Raw genomic sequence first — 26,338 nt, 5'->3', positions numbered from 1 at the left:
TGGAGTATCGTGATGTCAGATCTCAACTAATAAATTCTTTGCGTACCCAAGGTAGACTATCCAATATCCCAGTTCGAGACATTCTTGCTTGTCGTGACCTTTCATACATGAAACTTATTTATCATTTCATAAAGAAAACTGGAGTTTCAATTTAATAAAGGCCCCTTTCAAGACTTAGTTCTGATCCCAGCTGCGTCCATGAGTTCAACCAATAGCTAAATTAGAATAAAAATAATGTAATGATACAAACAAACTCGAAACAGTTTATGAAATTATTAACAAAATGTCTGAAAATAACAGCTTATTTTATAATTTATAGAAGTTAATCGTTTGGTTCAAATAATATTTCCGAGTAGATTTCATAATTAATGACGAGTTACCTAAGATGATATTTAAGTAATAAGAGAATATGTTTTAATAAATTCAAAACGTTGTGACTATGTTAGAATTAAATTAGGATAAGAATATTATGTAAAAGTGATGCTACGGCGAAGAAAAACTTATGTAAACTGCCTTAAGAAATAAACGTATTTATGAAAAAAAAAAAAAGAACTCTGCATGAACGGAATCGAATGAGTGCACTGAAAATTCGAGGATTTCGCAAGAAGGAGGAATTTTCTCCGCACTTTGGTATCGATGTTGCAACACAGTGATGTTTTTGCGGGTAATCTAGTGAAAAGAAATTCCATTTGACTCCAAACGAAAATAAAGTAAGTTGCTGTGTCAGCAATCGACATGATCTCAGTTGACGTAACCCCAACCGGAAGGAAGAAAAAAAAAAAAAGGCTCAAAGTAAATTTCGAAATTGGAAAGATTAAAAAACAGTTCCTGGATGCTTAATAACAGTAGTTGTTGTTAATGAGAAAAACTATTGCCTCAACTAAATCGCTGATTAGTGTGAAATCATAGCACAATCTCGCTACGTTACATATCCCAAGTGAAACTGGTCGAAACTAGAATGAAAAGGTTCCACCGAGAAAAAACAAAATGGCGGCAATTTTTTGATTTTCGACTCTTTTTTAGCACAATTGTTAATAACTTTTTAAAATAACAATGAATACTTTTGGTTGCAGTTCCGACCGTAGAGATACATCTAACGAGTAAAATGCCGTTTAGTTCATGTTGATACGTGCAATAGTATTGGAATACGAGTGACACCTAGTTGAAAAAGCCGATCAAAGTTTTTATTCGTGACTAATCGTCACGCAGTTGTGCGTACATTCGAAATTAATTCAATATCATTAATCATTTTTAGCAATTCACGGAAATTCTTTTTTTCGGTTTTTTTGAAAATTGTCTGGAGGAACCTAATCTTAACGCTACAAACTACAATGATCAGCCCCATGAGGTTGTTCTAGTCATCGATGTACGTAATAATCGGGACTACGTAAATCGAATTATGGCGTAAAAAATGTTTACGTTATTTGGAATTTTCAACGTAATAAAAGTTTACCCTATTGTATATGTATTATTAGATATGTATAATATATTGGATAGTTATGGAACGAAAATTATGAGTATTTACAGGAAAAGGATGTTCCAAGCAGCATCAATTTCCAAGATGGCGACTTCCGGTTCATTGATATTCCTTGAAAACCCTTACAATATGGGTATTTTCGGTACGGGTTTGGTGAGTAGATGTCGGAAAATGATGTTTGGGGTGGTTCTGAATTGGCGACTACCGGTAAATAACGCGCCTAGTGGTTTTATTGTTCACATTGATACTTTTCATATAAATTAAGGAGCGAGACTCTTCGCAAGCGTATGAATAATGTCAACAATGTGTGCGTAAAAACATATTCCGGCGCTTCTTTTCCTGATTTTAATCAATAAATCTTCCATTTGGTTGAAAAATAAACCAATCGTTCGGTTCAATCCGTTTAAAATTGCAATTCAAGAAAAGCTAAAATCATAGTCTAAAACTCTTCCACTTTCCTTAAAACTGCTCGAAAAAAATATTTCAGTTTCAGCTTAAATCCACTAACACATTTGGTTAGCAACAAACACATTCCTATATCGATTTCCTCATACAAAAATTATTGAGATATAAAAATTTACGTAGCTTCTATAAGTAAACCCGCAAAATATTAACGGTTCATATTTCGCGGGTTTACTTATAGAAGCTACGTAAATTTTTATATCTCAATAATTTCTGTATGAGGAAATCGATATAGGAATGTGTTTGTTGCTAACCAAATGTGTTAGTGGATTTAAGCTGAAACTGAAATAAAGGCAATGGATATGGAATGTTGGCGTTAAACTATTTATTTTTCAGGAAAACTGCTTTTGTAAAGGAAAATATTTAGTTTTGTTTATTTTGTGTAGCGCAATATAATACAAATGCATTGAAGCTGTGTTGCTAACTGTTTTTATTAGGGAGTTAAAATATACATTCATAAAATGTAATCAATTTTCCTTCAAACGTTGGTGAAAAATTTATCACAACTGATATTTCATCCAAAAAGTCAGGCTTAACGTTCGTTTGAGCATAAATTATTGCTAGAAAAAGTTTGTTTGAAACTCAATCGTGCAAGCCACTTTGATAAACTGGTTGCACTGTACATATGAATACACTGAGGTCTTTTTTATGCGGTTTTTTTCATGCGACTTTTTTGTGCGAATTTTCAGAGCTATGCGGTTTTTTTTATGCGAAGTTTCAGAGTTATGCGGGTTTCTTTATGCGAATTTTCAGAGTTATGCGGTTTTTTTTATGCGGTACGTAAATTCGCATAAAAAAAGACTTCAGTGTACATAGATCTATGACATACGTAAAAAAATAAAATGTACATAATTCACAAATTACCAACACAAGTTAACTTGGTTTACTCTTGATCCTTAATGAGTGATGAAGTCCAGTTTTTATACAATACACGCTCATGAGCCATCCAAACAGCGATTATACGTGGGCCACTACTTATATTTCGGGAATAGCGTATAAGAACAAACAGTTTTAAGTGAAAATGGCTTTATTGTTTTTCAAAGTATTCTCTGACATATTCACGAAATTCGTCGGCGACCGAATTACGACCATGATTGAATTCACCAATACCAGCGATATACAGTGGTTTAAGATGGTGCTTCATCGCCATACAAAGAACTGAGTTCATCAACACACTCTTGTAAAGATAATCCAAGTCGAAAGTTGTGAAAAGTAATCCAATGAAATGCTTCTCTAGAAATTTCCATTTTTTAGCAAAATTGACCGAAATATTGAAAAAAAAATCATTTCAAGATTTGAGATCGGATGTTTACTTTTTGAGTTATACGAAGTTTTATGTCAAAATTTTCTTTGACAGTATCTGTCACAATTGACCTTGAAAACAGAATATGTTTTCAGACTTAGATTCCGCACGGTAATACCTATCCAACAAGCCATAGATTGTTAAAATCCGTCCATTTTTAACGGAGATATCGAAATTTTTGTGTAAGGGACTTTTTCCTCTATTCAAGCAGTAGAAGTTTTGAACGCTGTCTGGCATGAAATGCTTGGGAGCAACATAAAATACGATTTTTATACTGTGACATACATTCAATACGATTTTTATACTGTGACATACATATTGTACATGTGAAAAATGCGAATAGCCGATGATTATCATCATAACACATCTTTATACTGAATCCATTTGCGTGCCACCATTTTGTTCGTATGTGAGATTTCACTATGCATACGAGCCGTTGACAAATTAAAACATTTTAAAGCGTACAATATTGAAGCTTTCGAATCAAGTCAAATGAGGCAAATCCATCAACAAATCACCGAGATGCAAGCGCTTCAGATTAGGTCCGAAAGATCTATCGCCGATAGTTCTAAATTGCTCTGCTAGTTACCGCCCAAGTAGCAAATGTTACTTATTGAAATTTCAAGAGGTTCTACAATTGTTTTAGAATTGTTTTTTATGTTAGATATGTTCAGAAATTTTTTTAAACATATTAAAATCGGTTGTGAAACTTATACCTGTTAAGTTCTACGATAATATCGAAAAAAAATCACTATAGAACAATTTTAAGTATAATATCTAAAACAATTGTGCAACAAATCACCAACTTGCCCACGTTGCACTAGTAGTTATAGAAGCTCTGCCAAAATTTTCACATCGTCATGTAAAAACGAAGTAACTAAAACAATTGTTCAACTTATCAAATAAATTCCAATTGGCTGTCATAATTGTACCGGACTCAATATATGCCTAAATGGCTCTATATCTCGAGTGAAGAAAAAAAAATAGTGAATATATGCTCTCCGCAAGGATAAAAATGATAAGTCGAATTGAAAACCTCGCACTAAAAACTATTTTGCTGCCGAGTCCGCCTAGTCTCGGCTGTCTCACGAAATTTTCGGTCAGTTTGTGCAGTTTTCTTCATTTTAAGGAAAAACAATTCGAAACTTGCAAATAAGTTGTACCAGATTTATCTGCTTGAAGTAACCGTAAAACTTGCCGACATGAGAATATTATCATAAAAGTATCAGAAATACAGCATTACATACGCAATGAAAACAAAAATCGAATCAGATAATTTGTATTCGGTTTTCATCTCGCGAAAAAATGAACAGACCTGACATCACTTTTCAAAGATATTGAACGAAAAGTTAAGTTCATCATAGTTACTCTAATAGTTATATATTACCGCTTGAACAACTTGTTTTTGCAACTAAAGCACATGGGCTCACCAAAATAATACCTACAGTGCGTATCACAAATGTCGGGTTCACTAAGATGAATGACTAAACTGTATTGTTGTTTAGGCTTGATAAAAACGAAAATTTCTCTTTTCAATATTTACATGTTTATATTTCCTTTTATTTAGGTAAAATAAATCATTACGTTTGGGTGAACCATTTTCTTTTCAACACACTGTTACCCTCGATGCCATATTGGAAAATATTGAAAAAAAATTCATTTCAAGATTTTTCAGATTAATTGAAACATCAATATGATTAAAATCGTCTGAAAAGGTGTATGAATGTTTGATAATTTTCTTATACATATTTAAAACACTCTCCCGATCATATTCATTGAAAAGAATAGATTGTTATTTTCACAAAAATTGATGTGCAATCATCAAAACACGTACATTCAAAGGCGCTTGAAAATTTCAGGCGTACGAAGACATGTTTCACCATAAAAATGCAGTTCGTTGACGATTTTCTATTCACTAAAACATAAAAGATCAATTTTACAATATGTAGTATTACCATTTATTTGTGTGCAGAATATTTTTAAAGTTGCATGTTTGTGTTTCGAGCAGTTGTATTGAAAATCACATGTGAAACTTATTCATTAGAAATTATGTTTGCCATGGTTTTGTAAACATCAATACAATTCTTGTTTACATCACCTAGTAGTTTCTACGAGTTTCACAATTGCTTTTTCGCTGATTTAATTGCTGCATTTGTAATTGGATCGATGCATGAGTTTTTGTATCAGTTGCACAATAATTGTGAATAAATGTTCGTGACAGCGGAGAAACTTAAAGATATGTTGCATAACATAGAAAAATTGCGCTTTTTACATAACACAACAGTTACTACAATAGTAATATGAACTAATTTGATAAATTGTACAATCTGTATAAAAATACAGGACAGCAACTTAACGTGCTACTTGGGCGGAGAACCAAAATAAAATACTACTATACTATACTGAACACCCCGCACACATACAAAAGCGACTATCCAGCGAGCGAATGGATGTGACTTTCACTCACTCACTACTCAAACACCTTCACAGGCATACGAGGCATGCTCGCTCGAACTCAAGGGTTAACTAAAGCAGAAATGTATTTGGGCATATATTTATAGATTTATAGTTCATACTTCGCAAATTGGACGAGAGGATGACATCATCCACGCACTGTGACTGCTACTGTTATTGGCTCGTGAAAACATAAGTCAATTCAAACCAAATTTTCAATGGTATGCTATTAAACTATTCAAACGACGTTAACTGATGAGTTTAAGTTACTTGTTTCCGAATCGATTGGTTGTTAAATTACATAAATCCGTCAAAAAATAGTTGAGTTATAAGTGTTGAAAATTATGACAGAAAATTGACACCCAGCTTCATATAACGATGAGTAAGGTATTTTTAATGCCAAAAAATTGTTATATGTGTTGTGGAATAAGAAGAAAATACTGCATTACGAGCTTTTCTAACCCGGTGAAACAGTTTATATCGGCCGTCAACAAATGATACATTTGAACAACTCATTAATCGAAAACCGGTTAGAATGGGCTCGACGATACGGCAGAGTCATTCGGCAGTACGACAACGCTACTCCACATTCATCCAAAGTGGTCTAAGAAACAATTTCTACGCTTGATTGAGTACTTCTACCGCAACCGCTACATTCACCATATATAAAAGCAGTAGTGGAATTTGACCTTCTGTTTCAACAGACTTCGCAGCCGATTCAGAGTGTACAGAACCATTGCATGGCTAGTGCTACGATTCTACTGACACTACGAATCCTTCCAGGTCGGGGCTCGAACATACGACAACTGGTTTGTAAGACCAGTGCCCTATGCATTGAACCGCCAACCCGGGACGACATTCACCATATATGGCACCTTCTAATTGCCACTTCTTTTCATCGATGAAATACGCACTGACTGAGTAGCACTTCAAAACTTTCGAAGATGTAGGTAGGTTTACAAGTAGGTTTACAATTTTCCCTACAATAAATATCACAGAACTACGGAAACAATCAAACGCATAGAAATCTGATCCAGAAATACAGGAAGTTAAAGTTCCGAAGGGCTCAGACTTATTTCAAGGTTATTTTCTTGACTGATTTTCGTATTTTGGTTCGTAAGTTGATCGATTTGACACTCTATTTCAATTTAGCTCTGATCAAATGTCTAATATAGGAAGGAGTAGTACAAAGCTAAACTAGCAAGAAATAAGATTATAACCTTTCCATTCCCAAGTCATTCTCGAGTCAAATTCTTCAAAGAAGATCTACTAATGGACTTGATTAACATCTTCATTCTGAAAACAAGAAAACAAATTTGACAAGCACAAGGTAGATGTGGTAAAAAGAGATGAATATATGCATTGAAAGCGTCTGATTAGAATTTAAATTTTAATAATTATTTCGGAGTAGTTCTCGTATTAGCTCACGTAATACGGGCACAATTTCCGACAAGAAGCACTCGACTTGTCGTAAATTCCAGTTCTCTAAACTTTTTGATGTGGGTCTCCGAGTCTTGAATGCATACGGATTAAAATATTAGCACTTCACCTCGACTCTTACCAGTGTCGTACTGAAGCTAGACAAATTTGGGGTTTTTCCTTTAGATTATTAGTTTCCTGACCGGGAATTGTGGACCAGGTTCCTTTGTCGGGGATTCAATTTTCCACACACTGTCACGTTTCCATTGTTATCAAGTTGCTTTCAGGACACATCGTCTCGAAATCGATTTCTCACCAGAGTACCAATTTTTCTTCCCAATAAATTATCGCCAGAGCGGTCCTCAAAACTCGCCCAACATCAGCAGCAGACAGCATCCATCCGTAAGGAGCACCGGGGAAACATTACGTCCCAAATGCGCACCGACATTCATCAAATGAAACTCATTTCTCATTGTAACTGCGACTATTCCATCACATTTGCCGATTTCTCATCCGTGTGATTTTTCCATCGTCCGGTGCTGAGAGGCTCCCGAACCAGCCAGCATGTGTACAGAGTCCCTGAAGATGACGATGACCGATTCCTTGCCACCAGCTATCGCCTTTTTACCCCTACCACCCCACCCCAAACAACAGACGACCGCCACACTTTCCTCGCCGACCGTGATTTCTACCCTCTCAAGTGGCATGCCAAATCGTCACCCGCAAATTCCGACCGAGAACGAGCGAGTTAGCACAGCGTCCAGACGAGAAATGATTTCCCTTCTCCTTGCGACCGAAACCAAACTTGACAGCCTTGGACCAAAGCGGCACTAACGTGACATTGATGTAGCGTAGGAGTGTGGTCGGTGCGGGGTGCGGCTGGAAGGAAGCAGGCGGGAAGGTTCGCCGCTCCTCGTTGGCTCCCAAAAGTAAAATTAAACATCAGAAAAATTAGACGAACGTTTTTGATTGATTTGCTTTGAGTGTGACATCAAGATATACACATTTGTGTGCTCAAGAGGGTTGAGGTTTTTGTCGTTCGACGGGATATGGGTCTCCCCCGAACCTCGGTGTGGGTTGAGGTGAGTTTGGGACCGGAAAAAGACCATTTCTATGATGAATGCCATGGGTTCGTCTCGTCATCGTCACGATGCACGATGGAATGAGTGTAAACGACGGAAGAATAACTAGACCATAATATTTAATATGAAGAAAATGTCACACCGCTCGGTATCGAGAGGAGCAGCAGAACAGGAATCCGGGGTGGCTCGCGGGTGAAGTGTGGACATTCGTCCAACCAGTTGCAAGAGCAAATGATGATGATGATGATGACGATGACGGTGACGATGGGAGGCCAGTGGACAGACTGATGGCAACATCAGCATCGAATTTCTGTGTTAATGGTTACGGAAGGAGCGATATCCGTGATAAGAAGGACCAAATGAGGGTCTCCCGGCAGTTCTTGGTGAAAGTTTTGCGATAGAAAATAGAGCTGACGGTTTCTTCGGGGACTACGTGTCAATAGACGGTGGTTCCGAAGTTGTTGACCTTTTCGGCATTCGGGAATGAGCCGGAACAGTAGAAAATGTAAAATCGACTTGGTTGTGAATGGATGGATTTGAGGACAGCAACCAGTCCAGTCCCGGGGGAGGGAAAAGGATATTTCAGTTCGCCGAGCTGTTTGTGGCAGTGTTTCCTATCTTCGGCTACAACCCTGCAAATCATTTCGTCAGACCTGATGGCCTTCGCATGAACTGGGGGGTGGAAGATTGCAGCGATGTCCATCAACAACCATTGCCGCTGTACTCTCCTGGGTAACTTTCCTTTCCTCCCATTTCAGATGGAAGGTCCATCCATTTCTCCACCCACCGCACCATCGCGCCATGCGATGCTCGGATGCGGAAGCGAAGAAGCGATGATGAGTGCGATGACGATGATGACTTATGATTGATGTGAGGTGAAAGAAGACAGATTATTATACATTTTCGCTGTTTCTTGGCTCCTCTGGGGCCATCGTCCAAGGCAACAAGGATCGAGTGTTGCTTTCAAAGTAGGTTATTTCTATCCATTGTTTTTCTGTGCGAGATTTAATGATTTGCGGTGAAATTTAATACAACTCAGCAAAACACCGTCACATTTGTCGAAACAATAAGTGAAAAATTGCGGTATGCTGATTTGATTTAATTGAGGTAGTTGGAAACAAAACAAATCAACGAAGAGTTGTGATTTTTCTTATTTTGACATCGACTGACGTACAATTGCTATTCACTTCTACAGCAAAACTACATTGCCTCTATTGGCCCTTTAGTAGGTTTGAGGATATGAGAGGCATTATTTATTTTAAAAGGAATTTGAATACCACATTGTAAACATAAATAATTTGTGATCGAATGAAAAAAAATCGTAATTTTTTTCCTGATGATTGCACTTTTACTAACTAGCCGAATTCCAGCTTCTGATGTTTACGATCTTTACTAGTTCTCTCAAACCATCGCACATCCACTCGGAGCTAATTTGCTAATCCCATCAGTATTCAGGTCACCCCCATCACTGCTGACAGTGAGTGCAGTCCGTTGCAATCTGAAACAGATGTTAACACATTACCCTCGCGCGTTGCATCGATCACTCAGTCGTCAAGACATTGCCCGGCAGCCAGCGCTGCATCTCCTGATGCAATTCTCGCACCCGTCGTTAGACGATGCAAAAGTATCACAGCAAGTGAAAATCCAATAATACCCTCTATTTTTCACCTTCCACGAAAATCCAATAGACCAGCCGCCCACCTCCCCGTCCTGCCCAACACCGAACGGGAGAAGGGAACAACTTCATCACCATCAGCAACCTCGTCAAACTTCGTCTTGAGCGCGACTTTCGTACCTCTGCCAAGTGTAAATTCGCACCCCGACCAACCTCCTTCCCCCCTAAGTACACGGATCCAAACCACACCATTAGTACCGTGGTGGGTAGTTGCGCCTTTTAATTCACAAATTTATTGCTCGTAAATTCGCTCACATTCTGACACTGGAACACACGGTTCTCATCGGGTTCGCTGCGAAGTACGCTAGCGATTCTCGACTTGTCTCATGCTGGCTAAAGATTGGTGCTGATTGAGCCAATGTATTGCAGTTCGGATGGATTCACACACGCATTTTCCCTTCGCAACGGTATAATAAGCAGAGTTGGACTACGGGGCGGTTTGCTTAGAGTCAGGATTTTTCAGATTTGGTAAAAAAATCATCGAAATTTGAGACTTCTTTGTGGTTAATGAAATGATAAAAAATTCCTGTTTTGATTGTCAGACATGTTTATTATTGCTAACAACGTTTGCGGTGACATGTTTGTTTACATGTCAATAACAGCTGGGCAATCGATTGGTTTCGGTACGGTTTATCGTTTCAATGATGAGTCGAATTGATCCGGAAACGAGAAAGAAAATTCTGCACACTTGGTGCTCAGAAAGTGGTGTCACGTACAACGAAATTGCAAAACGAGTGAAAGTGCACCACGTCAGTGTCAAAAATACTATCGAGAAGTTCGGTACGACCCTTTCCATGAAGGATTTGCCTCGATCCGGTAGGAAAACGGGTCCCAGCCAGCCCGTCCGGGACTTAAAAGTGGTTAAGTACATCAGGAAAAACCCATCGGCGTCGACGCAGGATTTGGTCAAGCAGTTCAACACCAGCATCGGAATGATTCAACGGATCAAAGTTCGGAACTCCCTGAAAACGTACAAGAAACAGAAGGTGCCGAAAAAGTCCCTGGGACAGCAAGTTCAGGCCAAAACAAGAGCGCGAAAACTGTATAACCGGATTCTACAGAATAAAGACGGATGCATCCTGATCGACGACGAAACCTACGCCAAGGAAGACTTTCGAGCGCTGCCCGGACCGCAATATTATATGAAATCGGTGTACCAGGACCTGGACGACGCTGACACCACGGTGGCGATGGAAATGTTTGGGCAGAAGATGTTGGTCTGGCAAGCTATTTGTACCTGTGGTTTGCGGTCGTCGATTTTCTTCACGAAGGGCACAATTAACACCAAGGTGTACGAGGAAGAATGTTTGAATACCGATCGCCAGATACTATATTACATAATGATACTACTCTAGTTTTAAGTTAGACGATAATTAAGATTAGTAAATACCCTTGGCATCTTAGAGCTTAAGCAGTGTGCCTTAATATTATATTATATTATTGAATAAAATAAAAAAAAAAGAATGTTTGAAGAAGAAAATGCTGCCACGGTACAGAAAGCATAAGGCTCCTCCTTTCTTCTGGCTGGATTTGGCTTCAGCCCTCTACGCCAACTCCGTTCTACAGTGGTTGTCAAAAAATAATGTGCAATTCGTGGAAAAGAACATCAACCCACCGAACTGCCCGGATCTTTGGCCAATTGAAAGGTATTGGGCAATTGTCAAGCGGCACTTTCGGAAGGAAGCTATGTTACAGTGTCCCAAAACATGCAGGAGTTTTAAAAAAAGCTGGACAGCTGCCACCAGGAAAGACACAAAAGTAACTGTGCAGAATTTAATGAAGAATGTCAAGTCCAAAGTGCGAGCGTTTCACAGAAACTAGTATTTTCTTCAATATAATCAGTGAAATGCATAAAAATGAATTTATTCTACAATATATCGAAAACTGATGTCAAAATATGTTTTTTTCGCTTTTTTATACAATAATCAATAATCAATAAGCACATGGATCAATAAGTCCCGAGACTAACAATGGAAACAACATTTTTTTTGCAAAATTTTTTTTTATTCATCAACATAATCACCTTTTAGGGTGATACAATGGTTCCAACGTTTTTCCATTTTTTCAATACCATGTTTATAAAAAAATTTATCTTTCGCTTCAAAATAAGCTTCAGTTTCAGCGATGACCTCCTCATTTGAGTCAAATCTTTTCCCCTGGAGCATTTTTTTAAGATCAGCAACGAGCCAGTAGTCACTGGGGGCTAAATCTGGCGAGTATGGGGGGTGGGGAAGCAGGTTAAAGCCCAATTCGTTCAATTTCGCCACTGTTTTCATCGACTTGTGGCAGGGTGCATTGTCATTGTCGAAAGCAATCACTTCCATATGATATCTGTGTCATCTCAACAATCTCACGGAGCTTCACTTTACGATCTTTCATTATAATTTTTGTCACTTCACTCACATTTTCCGGTGTAACGGCTTCCACAGGTTCACCCGGGCGTTCCGCGTCATTTGTGTCGGTACGACCACGTTTAAACTCGGCGAACCACCGACAAATCGTTGCTTCTGATGGACAAGAGTCCGGATAACATTTTTCAATCCATTGTTTCGCTTGCACGGTGTTTTTACTCATTAAAAACAATTTTTTATCAAAACACGATCTCGGTTTTTTCATTTTTTAAACAAACTACAAAACGACTTTACTCCAACCTCGATAACTCAGCTGTTTATGGTCGGATCGACTTAAAATTTTGACCCGTTTCAAGCAAAGGTTAGTACTCTAGAAAGACGTTGGTACTGGTTTACTACGAGCGCCATCTCTGCTTTAGTCTCGGGACTTATTAATCCATGTGTTAACTACTTTTCGATACACTCCTTAGTACCTAGCCGAAATTGAAGATGCCGGCTTCCGTTGACCTTGCCTTCTATTTCAATCACTAGATAAATGTCAAAAAAATTATTTGGTCGTAAAAATTAGAAAATGTGTGAGACAAAAAAAACTATTTGTTGAATGAAGAGATAATCTAGTAAAAAAGAGTAACCAGATGTGAAACGTTGAAAAAATCTGATACCTGAAGGAAAAAAGGAAGTGGATCAATTCTTAGTTAAAATTGTTTTTCCCGCCGGATTCAACACGGCATCTAGGTTACTCATGTCCGGAGAATTATAATAAGGCCTATCAATCTTCTAGCGGCCCCAGCCCCAACCATTCCAAAGATTCCTCGTTGTTCATATAAACACTAAATCAAGCATCAAAACAGCCTGTTTCGTAAAGAAATATGTGGGCTCGATTGGCGTCAGTCGGTGGATACGTGTTCCGTTACAATTCCAATCACTTTCGCTTACATACGACATAAAATATGCAGTTAGTGATAAAAGTACAATACGATTTAAGTTTGCACTGAAATATGAACTGTTGAAAAACGATATTGCTGACGAATCGCTATTCGAAAGATAAAAATGACGATAAGGGACGCGAACGAAGTGAGTTCACCCTTTTCTTTATGACCGGTACCTAAAGCAAGCCTGAAAATTACGTAATTTTAATTTTTAAACATTGTAGGGTAACGGCTTCCTATTTCACCTGAGCTCCTATTTCCATCTCATCCCTTCACCTCATTACTTTGAACATGAATAATATTTTGCAACCTACCTGAACCAAACTGTGAAATGTTTTAAAATGATTATAAAAACTATTGTCACACTTTCCTATTGAAAGAAATGGTTTTAAGTTCTTCGGTTATCGTTTTTTTTTTTTTCATTTTTAATAAACTCACTTTTCAATTTAGGATACATTTTCGTCTCAAGATTTTCAGTTCGTCATGTTTCTGAATATCTACCAATCGATTCGTTTGAAAACATGATTAATATTTCGCAAAATTACACTACCATTGAATGCTGGATAGCTTCATAATTAGTAATGTTCACTTGTCACTTGTTTCATTAAGGATTTTAAAATTCAAAAATTACCCGACAAACAATAAAAGTCTTTAAAAATATGAGATGAAAGTTTTCCACTTAGTTCACTTGATTGCGCTTTGTTTTCATCTCATTTGGTATCGCAAAGTTGCCAATTTATCTCATATTGTTACAAAAAATAAATTGTTTTTCTTCTTGAAATTATTATCAAAAAGTATGTTTTTGATATTCCGTGATATTAGTTTAATTATATTATTGATATTAATATTTGAATAAAACTGTTTTGGCTTCGAATATTACCAGAAAGAGCGTGTTAAATACTAATGAAATAACCACTGGTATATTCCGCTATACGTCAACATAACGCTGTGAAGTGTGTGTGTTTCATCGGCTGTGCACAGAGATGCCAGATATTTTCATAGAAAATATGTAGTACGTTGCATAGAAAGTCTATATCTGCTCTATCTGTTTTCACAAATAAAATGATGTTAATCATAATCAATTATCTGCATAAAAGATATCCACTTTAACATGTAATTTGTCCGTTGATTAATAAACTTTTAAAGAATCACTGCAATCAAATACTAATAGATACTCAGAGAGAAAAGTCTAATTTTTTACTTCTCACTTTATATGAATCTGTATTAAATTAAGGAAATCTGTATAAAATCTGTACTTTGATTTAAATCAGTATGCGCAAAAATCTATACAATACAGATAAATCTGTATAAATGGCATCTCTGGCTCTACACTTTGTTTTAAGAAGGGCTAATGAATAAATAGTAACAATTACATTTTAGTTTTTATTAAAGTTCACCAAATTAACTTTACAGTAAAATTTTAAATTTAAAGCGAAAGGTAACGGAAACGACCGAAAAAATTTTAAACGTTGAAATGATTTCAAACTGGTTCTAAAAATATCTCTTGTTGTCTCATAGTTGGCATTAGGCCGTTTTTAAGAAGAATTCTGACATTTTGAACCTGAGAGTGTGATAGTGGAATATATTGTTTTGATATATTGCTAATTTATAGGATGAATAAAGGATCAACGATAGGATGGATAAAAATCCATTGAGATGGAATTAGGAGCAGAGTAGTGAACACATCATAAGTGTTTTTAGCTATTTTATGAATATTAGTTAAATTTTCAAGAAATGTGAATCAATTCTCAACGTGGAGCAAGGCGAATGAAGCAGTAATATGAAATAGTTATAGTGATTTTAGTGGCTAAATCGGGGTTTGAAGGCGACGTCCTTACAAATGAGAAGAAAAATAGGGAGCCCTTACCCTAATTTATTTTAAATATCTATCGTTTAGTCAGATTTTGGACACAATTTCCTTTACATACTACTGTGGGCAAAAAGTAGTAAGACTTTTGAATTATATTTCGCAAGGAAACCTTATTCGTCGAAATTTTGTTTCCTAGGTTGGTATGACTGTCAGTGACATCTGTGCCAAGTGTCACGTCAAAATATTCATTAGTGTTTAGTATACGTCTGTCTTTTTGAAGTATTAAAAGTGCAATCGGCGATTTTTACAATGAGTGGAATTATTCAACAGAAAAGCTCCATTAAGTTTTTTGTGAGGAATCAAATTTCTGGTGTCGAAACCTTTAGAATGTTGTGAAAAGCCTTTGGAGATAATTGTATGTCGCGAGCTGGTGTTTTTGATTTATACAAATTGTTCAAAGAGGCTTAGCGGTTCAAATTGAGCTGCCGAGGTCAGCACTGAGCAATTTAATTCGACACACAACAACGATGCAATATGTTCCTTAAAATGTCGGTATAGAAGAAAAGCAGATAAAGAAGATAAATCAATCGAAATTAATTAATCAATCGATTAATTACAATTGAAAACCACATTTTTGATCCTCACAACGCTACTTTTTGTTTGAATAACTAATAAACTAAATCTTTAAGCATACTGTTGAATCGAAGGTGAGGCATAATGTCCGTAGAGTGACTGTTATGAGAAAAAGGCGGGTGGGTAATGTCACAGACATAACTGGAGGACGTGAATACGAATAAAACTGACATGTTTCTTTCTCATATTAGATTGTGTATATTTTTCAACTTTCATTGCTTCGCTTCCAGAATTTTAACTATGCATCTATACTACAGTACGACTAATAGACGGCAAACATATTCTACCAGACAATTAAATAACACGGAACAAATACAATTTTGTAGATTTAGATACTAGTAGAAATAAACTTCTTAAAATTCTTTGGAAAAATTTTAGTGGTTCTAAAAAACCGCTTTGCGTAATTTGTTAAATGGTTATAACTGTTTAAATTAAAGAACTAATATATAAATTCCGCAAATTTTCGGAATCTAGATCAAAAACTCAGGTCATGAATTTAGATCTAGAAGTAAGGAACTGAAGTTATTTTTTGCAATTGTTCAATTCAGTTTTTAAATCAAGGTTCTGTGTTCAGACCTAATATTTAGTTTCAGAATCCAGAAATTCATATCCTGAATTTTGTTCATGAATTCTGAGAAATCCTAAATCATATCGATTCGAGTCCCTGAATAAGGAACAAAATTTGAAACCCTTTTTCCAAATCCAGAAATAGGATTCAGTATTAGAGTCATAGTTTTAAATTCTGAACCTGTAATCTGGAACTAAATTTTTAAATAGAAGTATGAACTTAAAATTAACTTTAGAATTCAGGTGGACCAGAGTCTAGTTTCTGAGATTAGTTCTTGAATTTAACTAAAAATTCAGTTCTCTGTTACTGCTGGTTTATTGCTAGCCACGACGTCCGAATGCGAAGAAGAGCTACATTGATTCCACCTGAGCATTTGAGGTTTTTACCACCTCATTATTACTGATGTTGGTGGATGAACCTCAGCACGATATCCAGTTCCATCTAACGTACTAGAAAAAATGAACAATTCTCGGTTAAGATTTACCTATTACACTCGGTCAGTAGAACATCGGAACTGATCTGTGCCTGACTACCTCAAAACCGTCGTCCTGGTGCGAAAAAGGCAAGCAAACGTGATGATTTTTCCTCGTTGTTTCCAAAACTTTGAGAAAACATAGATTTTAAGTAAGTATGGTTATTTTACACTGTTGGCAATTTAATCACAAATTCCTGATTCTATTTCTGATAGCGTGGGGGAAAAATTATGTTGTTGCGTTAAGTATAGCAAGAGATATTCACGATCAAAAACTTATCACTCTCCCTGAGGGTAAATTTTGAAAAGGCGAAAAGAATTCCTATATCAAAGAAATGGTTTTATATCTCAAGATTTTTACACTGTAAACAGAGACATTAGCACTGCTGAAAGTTAATTACTAAGCAGCAACCGACCATTAGACGTTTTACACGGTTGAAAGGCTTGTTTAGGCGAAGCCAAACCTTACATCGAAAAGCTGCCTAATGATACTTTCAGTTTTTTCATGTTTTCCTGCAAATGACAACTGCCAAACTTGCATAGCAGAAAGATCTTAGACAAAGATACTGTTAGGGATAAAACTTTTGTGTAGAAATGCCTTGAATACTTAAAAAAGGCGGGGTCGTTTTGGCCAGCAAAAACTTTGCGTCTGCTTAGCGGTTCAAATTGAAGTGCCGAGTTTAGCACTAAGCAGTTCAATTTGAACTGCTCTGCACTGATGAGTCAAAGACGAAACGTGAAAAAAATAATAATCACTGTCTTTGATTATCGAGGTGCAGTGCATTCCTAATTCTTTCCGACCGGCCAAACTGTTAGCAAGGAATGGTTTTTGCACCACGATAATGCACCGTCTCATAGTGCATTCATTCATCGTGATTTTTCCGCCAAAAATTTAACCAATATCGTTCCGCAACCACCGTTTTCGCCCAATTTAGCTCAGTGTGCCTTCTGGGTATGCAGCAAACTTAAACGACCGCTCCGGGGAAACCGTGTTGAGTCAATAGAAGACATCAAACGTGATTCGCTACACGCATTGAAGGCTATTCCGTAAATTAACTTTTAACAACTGTTTCGAGGATTCTAAGTTTGAGTTTACAATAAGTGGCTGCGCACTTACAGTTTGAAGACGCTGTTTCATATGTAGAGGTCGTCAGAAGCCGCCAATTTGCAACCTCTATCTAGAATTTTACCAAGATACAAATATGAATGCATTCAATAATAATGAACAAATTTGATAATTAGAACTTATGTCGTATCATTATCCCTCAGGAATTCGTAATATCGATGAGGGAACCCACCCGTAAGAAGGATTTTTTGGATTTGTGTATTTTTCAAATGAAAAAGACTTTGGAATCACTGTGAAAACGAGCTTTTGATCCAACTTCTTAGTGCCTTATACTATTCGAATCAATTTGTCGAGATCGCAAAATATCGATGCGTGTATGAAACAAATATACGATTTTCTTAGAAATTACTGAATCGATTTACATAACCTTAGATTCTTATCAATTATCACATTTTGTCTCTATTATAGTTTCGGTTCCAGAGTAACGGGATTGAAAGTGCAAGACAAAAAATATCCACCGACCGGTGTAATGATGCCTTTATCACATGGGTTATAAACCTAAAGGTATTGTACTTAATTTTCATCCACAAAACATCAGATTTATTTAATATTCATTAAACTTAATGTTCACTTGGCTTGACGCTTAAAACCCAGTTATCAGACAAATACATTTAAATTGATGAAAATATTTTGATTTGTGATGAAGAATGAAAAAAAAACAATTTTTAATCTTCGATTTTCCGGGCTTCATGAAAAAGTCCGGGTCCGGCGCGATTCCTTCCTTTCCCTCTTCCCTCTCGCCGGCCGTGATTTTACAGAATGACATATGAATGTCATATGGCGAAACACTTTACCAGGTAGACAGGTATGAAGTGAGCGTTTTTACCTTTTTTATATATATAAAAAATAGGTATAGAATTCGCTCAAACTTTCGAAAATTTTTCTGAGGCCCGGAGGGCCGAATGACATATACCAATCGATTCAGCTCGACGAACTGAGCAAATGTCTGTGTGTGTGTGTGTGTGTGTGTGTGTGTGTGTGTATGTGTGTGTGTCTGTATGTGTGTTGTCAACTAAGAGGTCGAGATCTCAGAGATGGCTGGACCGATTTTAATCAAACTAGTCGCAAATGAAAGGTCTCCCCGTCACCCAAAACGCTATTGAATGGTTTTGAGATCGGATGTTTACTTTTTGAGTTATACGAAGTTTTATGTCAAAATATTCAGTTTTTTGACAGTATCTGTCACAATTGACCTTGAAAACAGAATATGTTTTCAGACTTAGATTCCGCGCGATAATACCTATCCAACAAGCCATAGATTGTTAAAATCCGTCCATTTTTAACGGAGATAACGAAATTTTTGTGTAAACTACTTTTCCCCCTATTCCAGCAGTAGGAGTTTTGAGCGCTGTATGACAAAGCAATGCTTGGGAGCAACGGAAAACACGATTTTTTATTCTGTTACATACAATTGTTTCTAAGTACCAAAAAGACTGTGTACAGCATCCTTTTCCATGACATTTAGCCTCGGACCGATTTTATCACGGCTCGTTTTTGGCAACATAATCGTTCGAATATGACATATATGAACCAGATGATGGCAGATTTTTTTTAATTATATTGTTTTCAACTACATACAGCAATAAATGCTGGAAGAACATAACATCCATATACCATTCGAATCAGTTCGTCGAGATCAGCAAATGCGTGTGTGACAAATAATTTCACTCAATTTTCTCGGAAAATTTCTTTTCTACAAATTCAGATTCATACGAAAAGTCGTATGCTCCCAAACAAAGTTCCTGAATTATGTTTGGTTCCGACCTCTGGTTCCGGAACTACAGGATGATATATGAAACGAAATCAAAATTGTGTAACTCATTCTACTCGTAGATGGCTGAACCGATCTAAGATTCAAATGAATTCTAAGAATCATCTAAGATTCAAATGAAAAGTTTCAAGATTTTATAAAACATTTTGCTCTTCAGCCAGATCCAACATCCGGTTTCGGAGATACAGGGTGATTGGTATAAAAATGTCTATTCCACATAAATTAATCAGGTTTATCGGGTTAGCAGATTTGGATAGCCGATAAAAAAAATTAACTTTTTGTCGATTCAGAAGGCACCTAAAAATTTAATTCGTGCTATGATTTCTCAAAGATGTCTTCACTGATTTTCAAATATTTTGAAACAAATGTAAACTATACAGCTATTCAGGTGAATTTATCTGACTTCGGCCATACCGATTTTAGAATTCCGGTTCCAGTATAAAATCGTTTCTCAAAGCTCAATCGTTTTCTCAAAAAAGCCTAATCAAATATCAGAAACAAAAATTCAAATTAAAATAAACTTATATACAAAATTAACTAATTTTATATATACATACAAAAATTAATTAATTTTATCCAATTATGACTTCCGGTTCTCGAATTACATCATGATGAATTTTTAAAATTCAAACCGATATAGAAGATGGGATTGAGCTTCAAAGTTGAACTCAAAACTGTTGTAATGTATTCGTTTTATGGCCATACGAATCGGTTTGGGTTATTCTGGTTCCTGAATACCGGCTCTGGAAGTACCTTAAATTACCATAAACTCTAAAGTGGAACTTACATATCATGGCATCTTTAATCGATTATCACACTTCTAGATTTAAATTCGATCCGATTTGCAGTTTCGACATTACAGAGTAATGAGTGATTAAAATCTCAAATTGTCGCTTAAAACGACGGTCATTAAAATAATGTCATGAAAACTTAAACACCGAAGAATATTCATGCAAAAAACACATGCAGATTGGTAAAAAAAGGTATCATCTCACTGCTAGGTGGATTAAACACGTTTTTTTTATTAATATCAAACGCTCAATTTTCGACTTTTTCGTAGGAATCGAAGTGCTATTTAGCCAATGCGTGGTCCATCGGTGAAAGCAAACGGTAATCGGAAGGGGACAAGACTAGTGAATATGACAGGTAGGGTAGCAGCTTCCAGCTCCCAGTTTTGCTTTGTGTGCATTAGGGTGGGACAAGGTATGTATGAGAAAAAAATAAAAAGGTTTTCGCTCCACCAAACTTTTCGTGTTCCTTGTAGGTCCCATCGGCACCATGCAAAATTTTAGCATGATCTGAGAAACTATATTTTCACGCTCGAGGTTTAAAGTTTATATGGGATTTAGTATGCAGAAATTTATTTTTGACAAAAAAGAATCAACCCATAAACTCTAAAAATCAGTGCATGTGTGATTTTCGTAGAAAATTTATCAAGGAGGGAAACCTACGAAGACCGCAAAACAATCCGAGATTTGTAGAAAAGGTTATTAAAGGAAAACCGACACAAAGTCCGAGCAATAATTCATTACCATATATATCTGGCATCACTGCTGATTGTGCTGGTAATATGATTTTGCTTTCTTTTATTATGCTATTACGGTTGATCAGAGTTGTTTGATGTCTTATCGATATTTACTCAGCTTTGTACGAAGATTTTTTTCAAGTGACAAACCATGTTCCAAAACTCACTGTAAAGACTCAAAAATGTCTAACTTTTAATTTGAAGAAACAGGCTTTTGGAGTATTCTACAATATATAAGAAAAACTCCTATAACCTATAATCCTATAACCCTGCCGAAAATATAAACACTCTATCTCTTATAGTTTAGAAGTTACAGACGATACGATTTTATGCAAACAAAAACATAATTTACATAAATATTTGTGTCTTTACAGTAAGGTTTGGTGCATGGTTTGTCACTTAAAAAGACTCTTCATTCTAAGCTGAGCAACTATCGTCAAGACATCAAACAACTCAGATCAACCGTTATAGCATAATAAAAGAAAGGAAAATCATATTGCCACCACTAACAGCAGTGATGCTAGATATATTAAGGAATGAGCCATCGTTCGGACCTTGTGTCGGTTTTTCTTTAATAACTTTTTTTTACAAATGTCGGATTGTTTTGAAGTCTTCTAAGTTTTTCTTCCTCGTTAAATTTATTACAAAAATAACATACGCACTGATTTTTAGAGTTCATAGGTTGATCTCTAGCCGATTTTTTTTTTGTAAAAGGTTAATTTCTCCATACTTAATCCCATACAAACTTTAAACCTCGGGATCGAGCTAAAATTGGGCATGGTGCTTATGGGACCCAAAAGGAACACGAAAAATTTTGGTGGAGCTGAAATCAATATTTTGTTCCACCCTAGTGTGCATACACCACACCTTTTTGATCCTACCAAACGCAGAGCTATGCCTTCTTGCCGAATCGATCTTATTTTGCTGTCGATGTTTATGGTTGTCCCGGATTGATCCACATTTTTTTCCGTTTAAAAATTTCAAATTCTTCGTGCCTTTGATACAAAATTTCACACCGGTTTCTTTCGATTTTCCATCTGTCTTTCATCCAATTCATGTGGCTTCCATTTTCCACACTTTTGAATATTTCCAATAAAGACAAAAAATAGTTTGATATGCCACATTTAACATCGCGGCCATTCATTTTTGACTAGAAGTGTAATCTTCATCCAATATTTTTTGATGTGACATTAAACATGCCATTTTGAAACTCTCTCATCAACAGATTCGAATTTAAAAAATAGGCAAATAATCGTGAAACTCTACCGTTACTAATATATCATCGTCAATTGCGTTCAAGTAATATATAGTATTTATAATAATATTTATAATAATATTCTATATTTTTTTTAGTGAACTTAGACTTCGTCAAAGTTCGTCTTATGTTCATCAAGAAATAATATATTTCCATCTTCAAATCACCTAGTGATAAGCGTTTAAAATTACGGTAATTCTGAGCTTACTGTATAATGTCGTTTTCGCTTGATGCTGAACCTAACCCGGTTTCCACCCTAGCTGCTGTCAAACGATTTATTTGAAGGTAGTTTCAAACCTAGTTTGAACTGGAAATCAATTCAGTTTCGAACCTGGTTTTTATACCAGGTTTGCTCAAACCCCCGTTGTTAAGTGCGAAACCAACACAGTTTCGTGAAAAGTGTTTATTTGATGAAACTACCCTGGGTCGGTTTCAGTTTTCTCACGCGAAAACGACATAAGTAAAGCGTTTTCTGCAACCAATAGGGCTACCATCCGCAATGGCCTCGCCCGGCAGTGCCGGACCTTGAGCTACCTGCCGGGCTGCCGGGCCGCACGCATATTTTTAAAACATTAGTTCGAATAGTGACAATCCAAAAAGTATAAGGAAATTCAATTCGAATTTGAGCAATAAGACTTTTTTACAATCGTCAACAGTTTCAGTTGGTGCTAGTTCCCGTAGAATCAACATATTCAATTTACTCAAGCGAGCACGGTGCGCAGTAGATGGAAGAAAATGACTCACTACAAAAAACAAGCGACAAGCTACGTTGGCAGCTGGCTGCCGTATAAAGTTAAAATTGTAAGGTAGCATATATTTATGAATTTCCTTTTGTGCGAACGTTCATACGATGCCGAAGGGGACGATATTTTTTCCTTCATGACGTAAATACTCCCTATACCGAACGAAGCAGATCTGTTACTATAAAAAATTATAGGTGCAGACCAACGATCGAAACCGTCGGCCTTGAACGAAAAATCAAGGAATGACATCATTTTGGTCCGCTGTGATCGGCTAATAAAAACATAAATCAATACGAAACCAATTTTTCAATGGTGAACCATTGAAATAGTTCAAGTTAAATATTTCCGAATCGATTGGTAGTTGCATTATATAAATCCATCCACAGATCACAGAAAAATTAGCGCTCAATGTTATGAGGAAAAAACTAACGCGGCTATTTCCAAAAATATGATGTTGTTCGTTCAATGACTTGATGTGTATTAAACATGTTTGGAAGATGACGTACAAGCCAAACAAATTAAAAAATCAGACTCTTTCACACCAAATGTCCGTTATCGACACATTTGTATCTTAACGTTCAAATCATGTCGGTATACCTTGTGTATGTAATGCTTTTAAAGTAGAAATTTAATTACAAATTGATTTGTTAGTGCATCTGGAAACATGAAACTAACTAAGATTTGTTATGTTTTTCTCTCGACTCCACCTGGGAAACAGTACTTTTCTATCAGCAACCCGTATGTTAATACGTCCACACATGCACAGTGACATTGCGTTAGCTGTGTTGGTTATATTTTCAGATTGGTAAAATAAAAAACTGTGGTTGATGAACCATGGCTAGACTTTGCTACGCGAATTTTTTATGCAAATATCCTGCAGAAAGTAATAGGAACATATGTTCAAGTTCCGTTTCGGATTGTAATATCGAGGCTTTGATTATTAGCGCGATAATCGGTGATGTAATCATCTGAAAATTTTATAGTTTTTGGATAGGTATGCTAGATATTTGAAAATGATTCGTTGCGCAAAGTAAAATGCTTATTTGAAATTCATTTGCAACCAGCTGTAAGGTAGTAGTAGAAGGAACAAATTAACCATACGTAAGTTTTCACACTTTCTTATCCATCAATCTTAAGTAAAGAGGCTCCATTAACTAATACGACCGACAATAGATGAATACTCAAGCATGTTCGCAAAGTATTAGCTCATAACTTTTATGAAAACATGAATAAAAAGCGAAAGTGTACTGAAAATGGAGTATAATTTACACTATTGAGTGAAGCAGCGATCACCTCACCGAACGACGATGGTGCATGCCATGTAACATCCACGTGATCGGGATGAAGCCCATTCAATCATCGCCGATCGCTGCACACGGTGCTTTGTGTGAGCATAGCAAAATAAGCTGACCCGTGCATGTTCCACGCGTTTAAACGACGCTGTAAAAGTGGAACACAACGAGCTGACGAGCCTCTCAGGTGTTTTCGGTCGCGGAAGCATTTGCCAACAGTGGATCGTCAACTTTCGCCCGAAAAAGATCGACTGTGCGCAGTGCTGTTGAGACGTTTGTTGTGAAAATAAAACTGCGAACCATGGATATCAACGGCAACACAAAGCATCAGTTCCCGTACAAGATAGAGTTTGTTGATGATATCGTCAATTTGAAGCTGTTGGCACATTTTCACGGCGAAAAAACGGGCTTCGTTCAGGTGGGTGACGACAAATGGTTCTTTCCCAGCAAATATGAACAAGCGGCCGAACACTTCTATGGCTTCGAGGCGAGATCCAGTGATGTTTGGGTTGCATCGTTCCCGCGATCCGGAACTACGTGGACACAGGAAATGGTTTGGATGATTTGTAACAACCTGGACGCCCAGGCAGCACGTAGTGAGCCGCTTACCAAACGATTTCCGTTCTTTGAGTTCCACATCTTCATGCACGATCTGATGAAGGAAGAGTTTTTATCCGAAAACCAGCATCCAGCGACCAGACAGTTTATTGACGAAATTTCGAAGCCAGCGTACGAACTGTTGGACGCGGCAACCGAGCGGCGCTTCATAAAAACTCACTTTCCATTTTCTCTTTTGCCACCGAGCATATTCAAAAGCGGCGCTAAGGTGATATACGTCGCGAGAAATCCCACCGATGTAGTGGTTTCCTACTATCACCTCAACAGACTGTACCGCACCCAGGGCTACGTCGGCGACTTTGCACACTTCTACGATTACTTCGAGCGCAACCTAACGCCATGGTCCCCGTACTGGACTCACGTGAAGCAGGGATGGAAGGCACGTCACTCACCGAATGTGCTGTTTATGTTCTACGAAGACATGAAGGCTAACCTACCGAAAACCATCAGACGCGTGGCCGAATTTCTGGACAAACGCCTGACCGACGATGAGGTGTCCCGTCTAAGCGAGCATCTGAGTGTGGAGAGTTTCAAGAAGAATCCGTCTATCAACGGAGAAGAACTTACCGCGGCTCGAATACTGAACACCGACGTGCAGGGCTTCATTCGGAACGGGCAGGTGAATTCGACCGAGAAGGAAATGACGCCCGAAATAATGGAACGCATTCGTGTGTGGACCGAGGAGAATCTGCGCGGGAGTGATTTTAAGTTCCCCTGTTTGTGAAAAGTGTACAAGTATTGTTGATAATTGTTTATGTTTTTATTATTATTATTTGTTGAGAATATATTAACTCCACAATGTTTCGATTAATGGTGACAACTTTTTGGATAATCTTTTCTTATACATATTGAAGAATAAAATACGAAAAGAAGAATGTAGTTGTTCGTTCAATACAACAGACTATTTTTTTGTAGGGCTATGAATTATATAAATCCTGATTTATGATTATAAATCTTTCAGTCCTTAAAGGTTCACCAAAACAAAAAACAGTAAATGAAAAGTGGAAAATACTATTTAGTTCAATAGTTGCACTCTTCATGTACCATTTAATTCCACTATTTCACTGTCACGTTATTACACTTTCACAAAGTCACTATACTTTAATGAAGCATAACAAACGTAACAATACAGATACGCGTATTTCGGAATGTTATTTACATTCTTCTTCAGTGTATCGGTTTTATAAGTTATCATAATTGCTGAAGGACAGCACAAAGAAAACAAACTCACAACGTTCAAATTTAAATTGTGGACACTCTCGAACTGCTGAGCAAGTTTTTGAGCTTTTTCGCCATTTGTAAGAAGTATTTGATTTCCTTCCTTGAGAGCAGGAATTGGTTTCTGAGGTTTCTTAAGAACCTTAGAAAGTTTC

The 26,338-nt window shown here is 36.9% G+C and overlaps 2 protein-coding genes across 3 annotated transcripts in view; both read left to right on the top strand.

Annotated features, from left to right (window-relative positions):
- Positions 1-26,338, top strand: part of LOC131430642 (protein tiptop) — a 1,048,630-nt gene that overhangs the window by 449,744 nt on the left and 572,548 nt on the right. The window lies entirely within an intron of this gene.
- Positions 24,555-25,790, top strand: LOC131430643 (luciferin sulfotransferase). Its single transcript, XM_058595762.1, has one exon. It carries the CDS (start codon positions 24,649-24,651, stop codon positions 25,687-25,689), a length of 1,041 nt encoding a protein of 346 aa, XP_058451745.1. The 5' UTR covers positions 24,555-24,648; the 3' UTR covers positions 25,690-25,790.

The sequence above is a fragment of the Malaya genurostris genome, chromosome 2, assembly GCF_030247185.1.
Source record: "Malaya genurostris strain Urasoe2022 chromosome 2, Malgen_1.1, whole genome shotgun sequence".
Classification (NCBI taxonomy): domain Eukaryota; kingdom Metazoa; phylum Arthropoda; class Insecta; order Diptera; family Culicidae; genus Malaya; species Malaya genurostris.
Note: the sequence above shows the minus strand (reverse complement) of the source record. Positions and strands in the feature narration are given on the sequence as shown.

Coding starts and splice junctions, on each gene's coding strand:
- LOC131430643 (XM_058595762.1), top strand. CDS start 24,649: ATGGATATCAACGGCAACACAAAGCATCAGTTCCCGTACAAGATAGAG.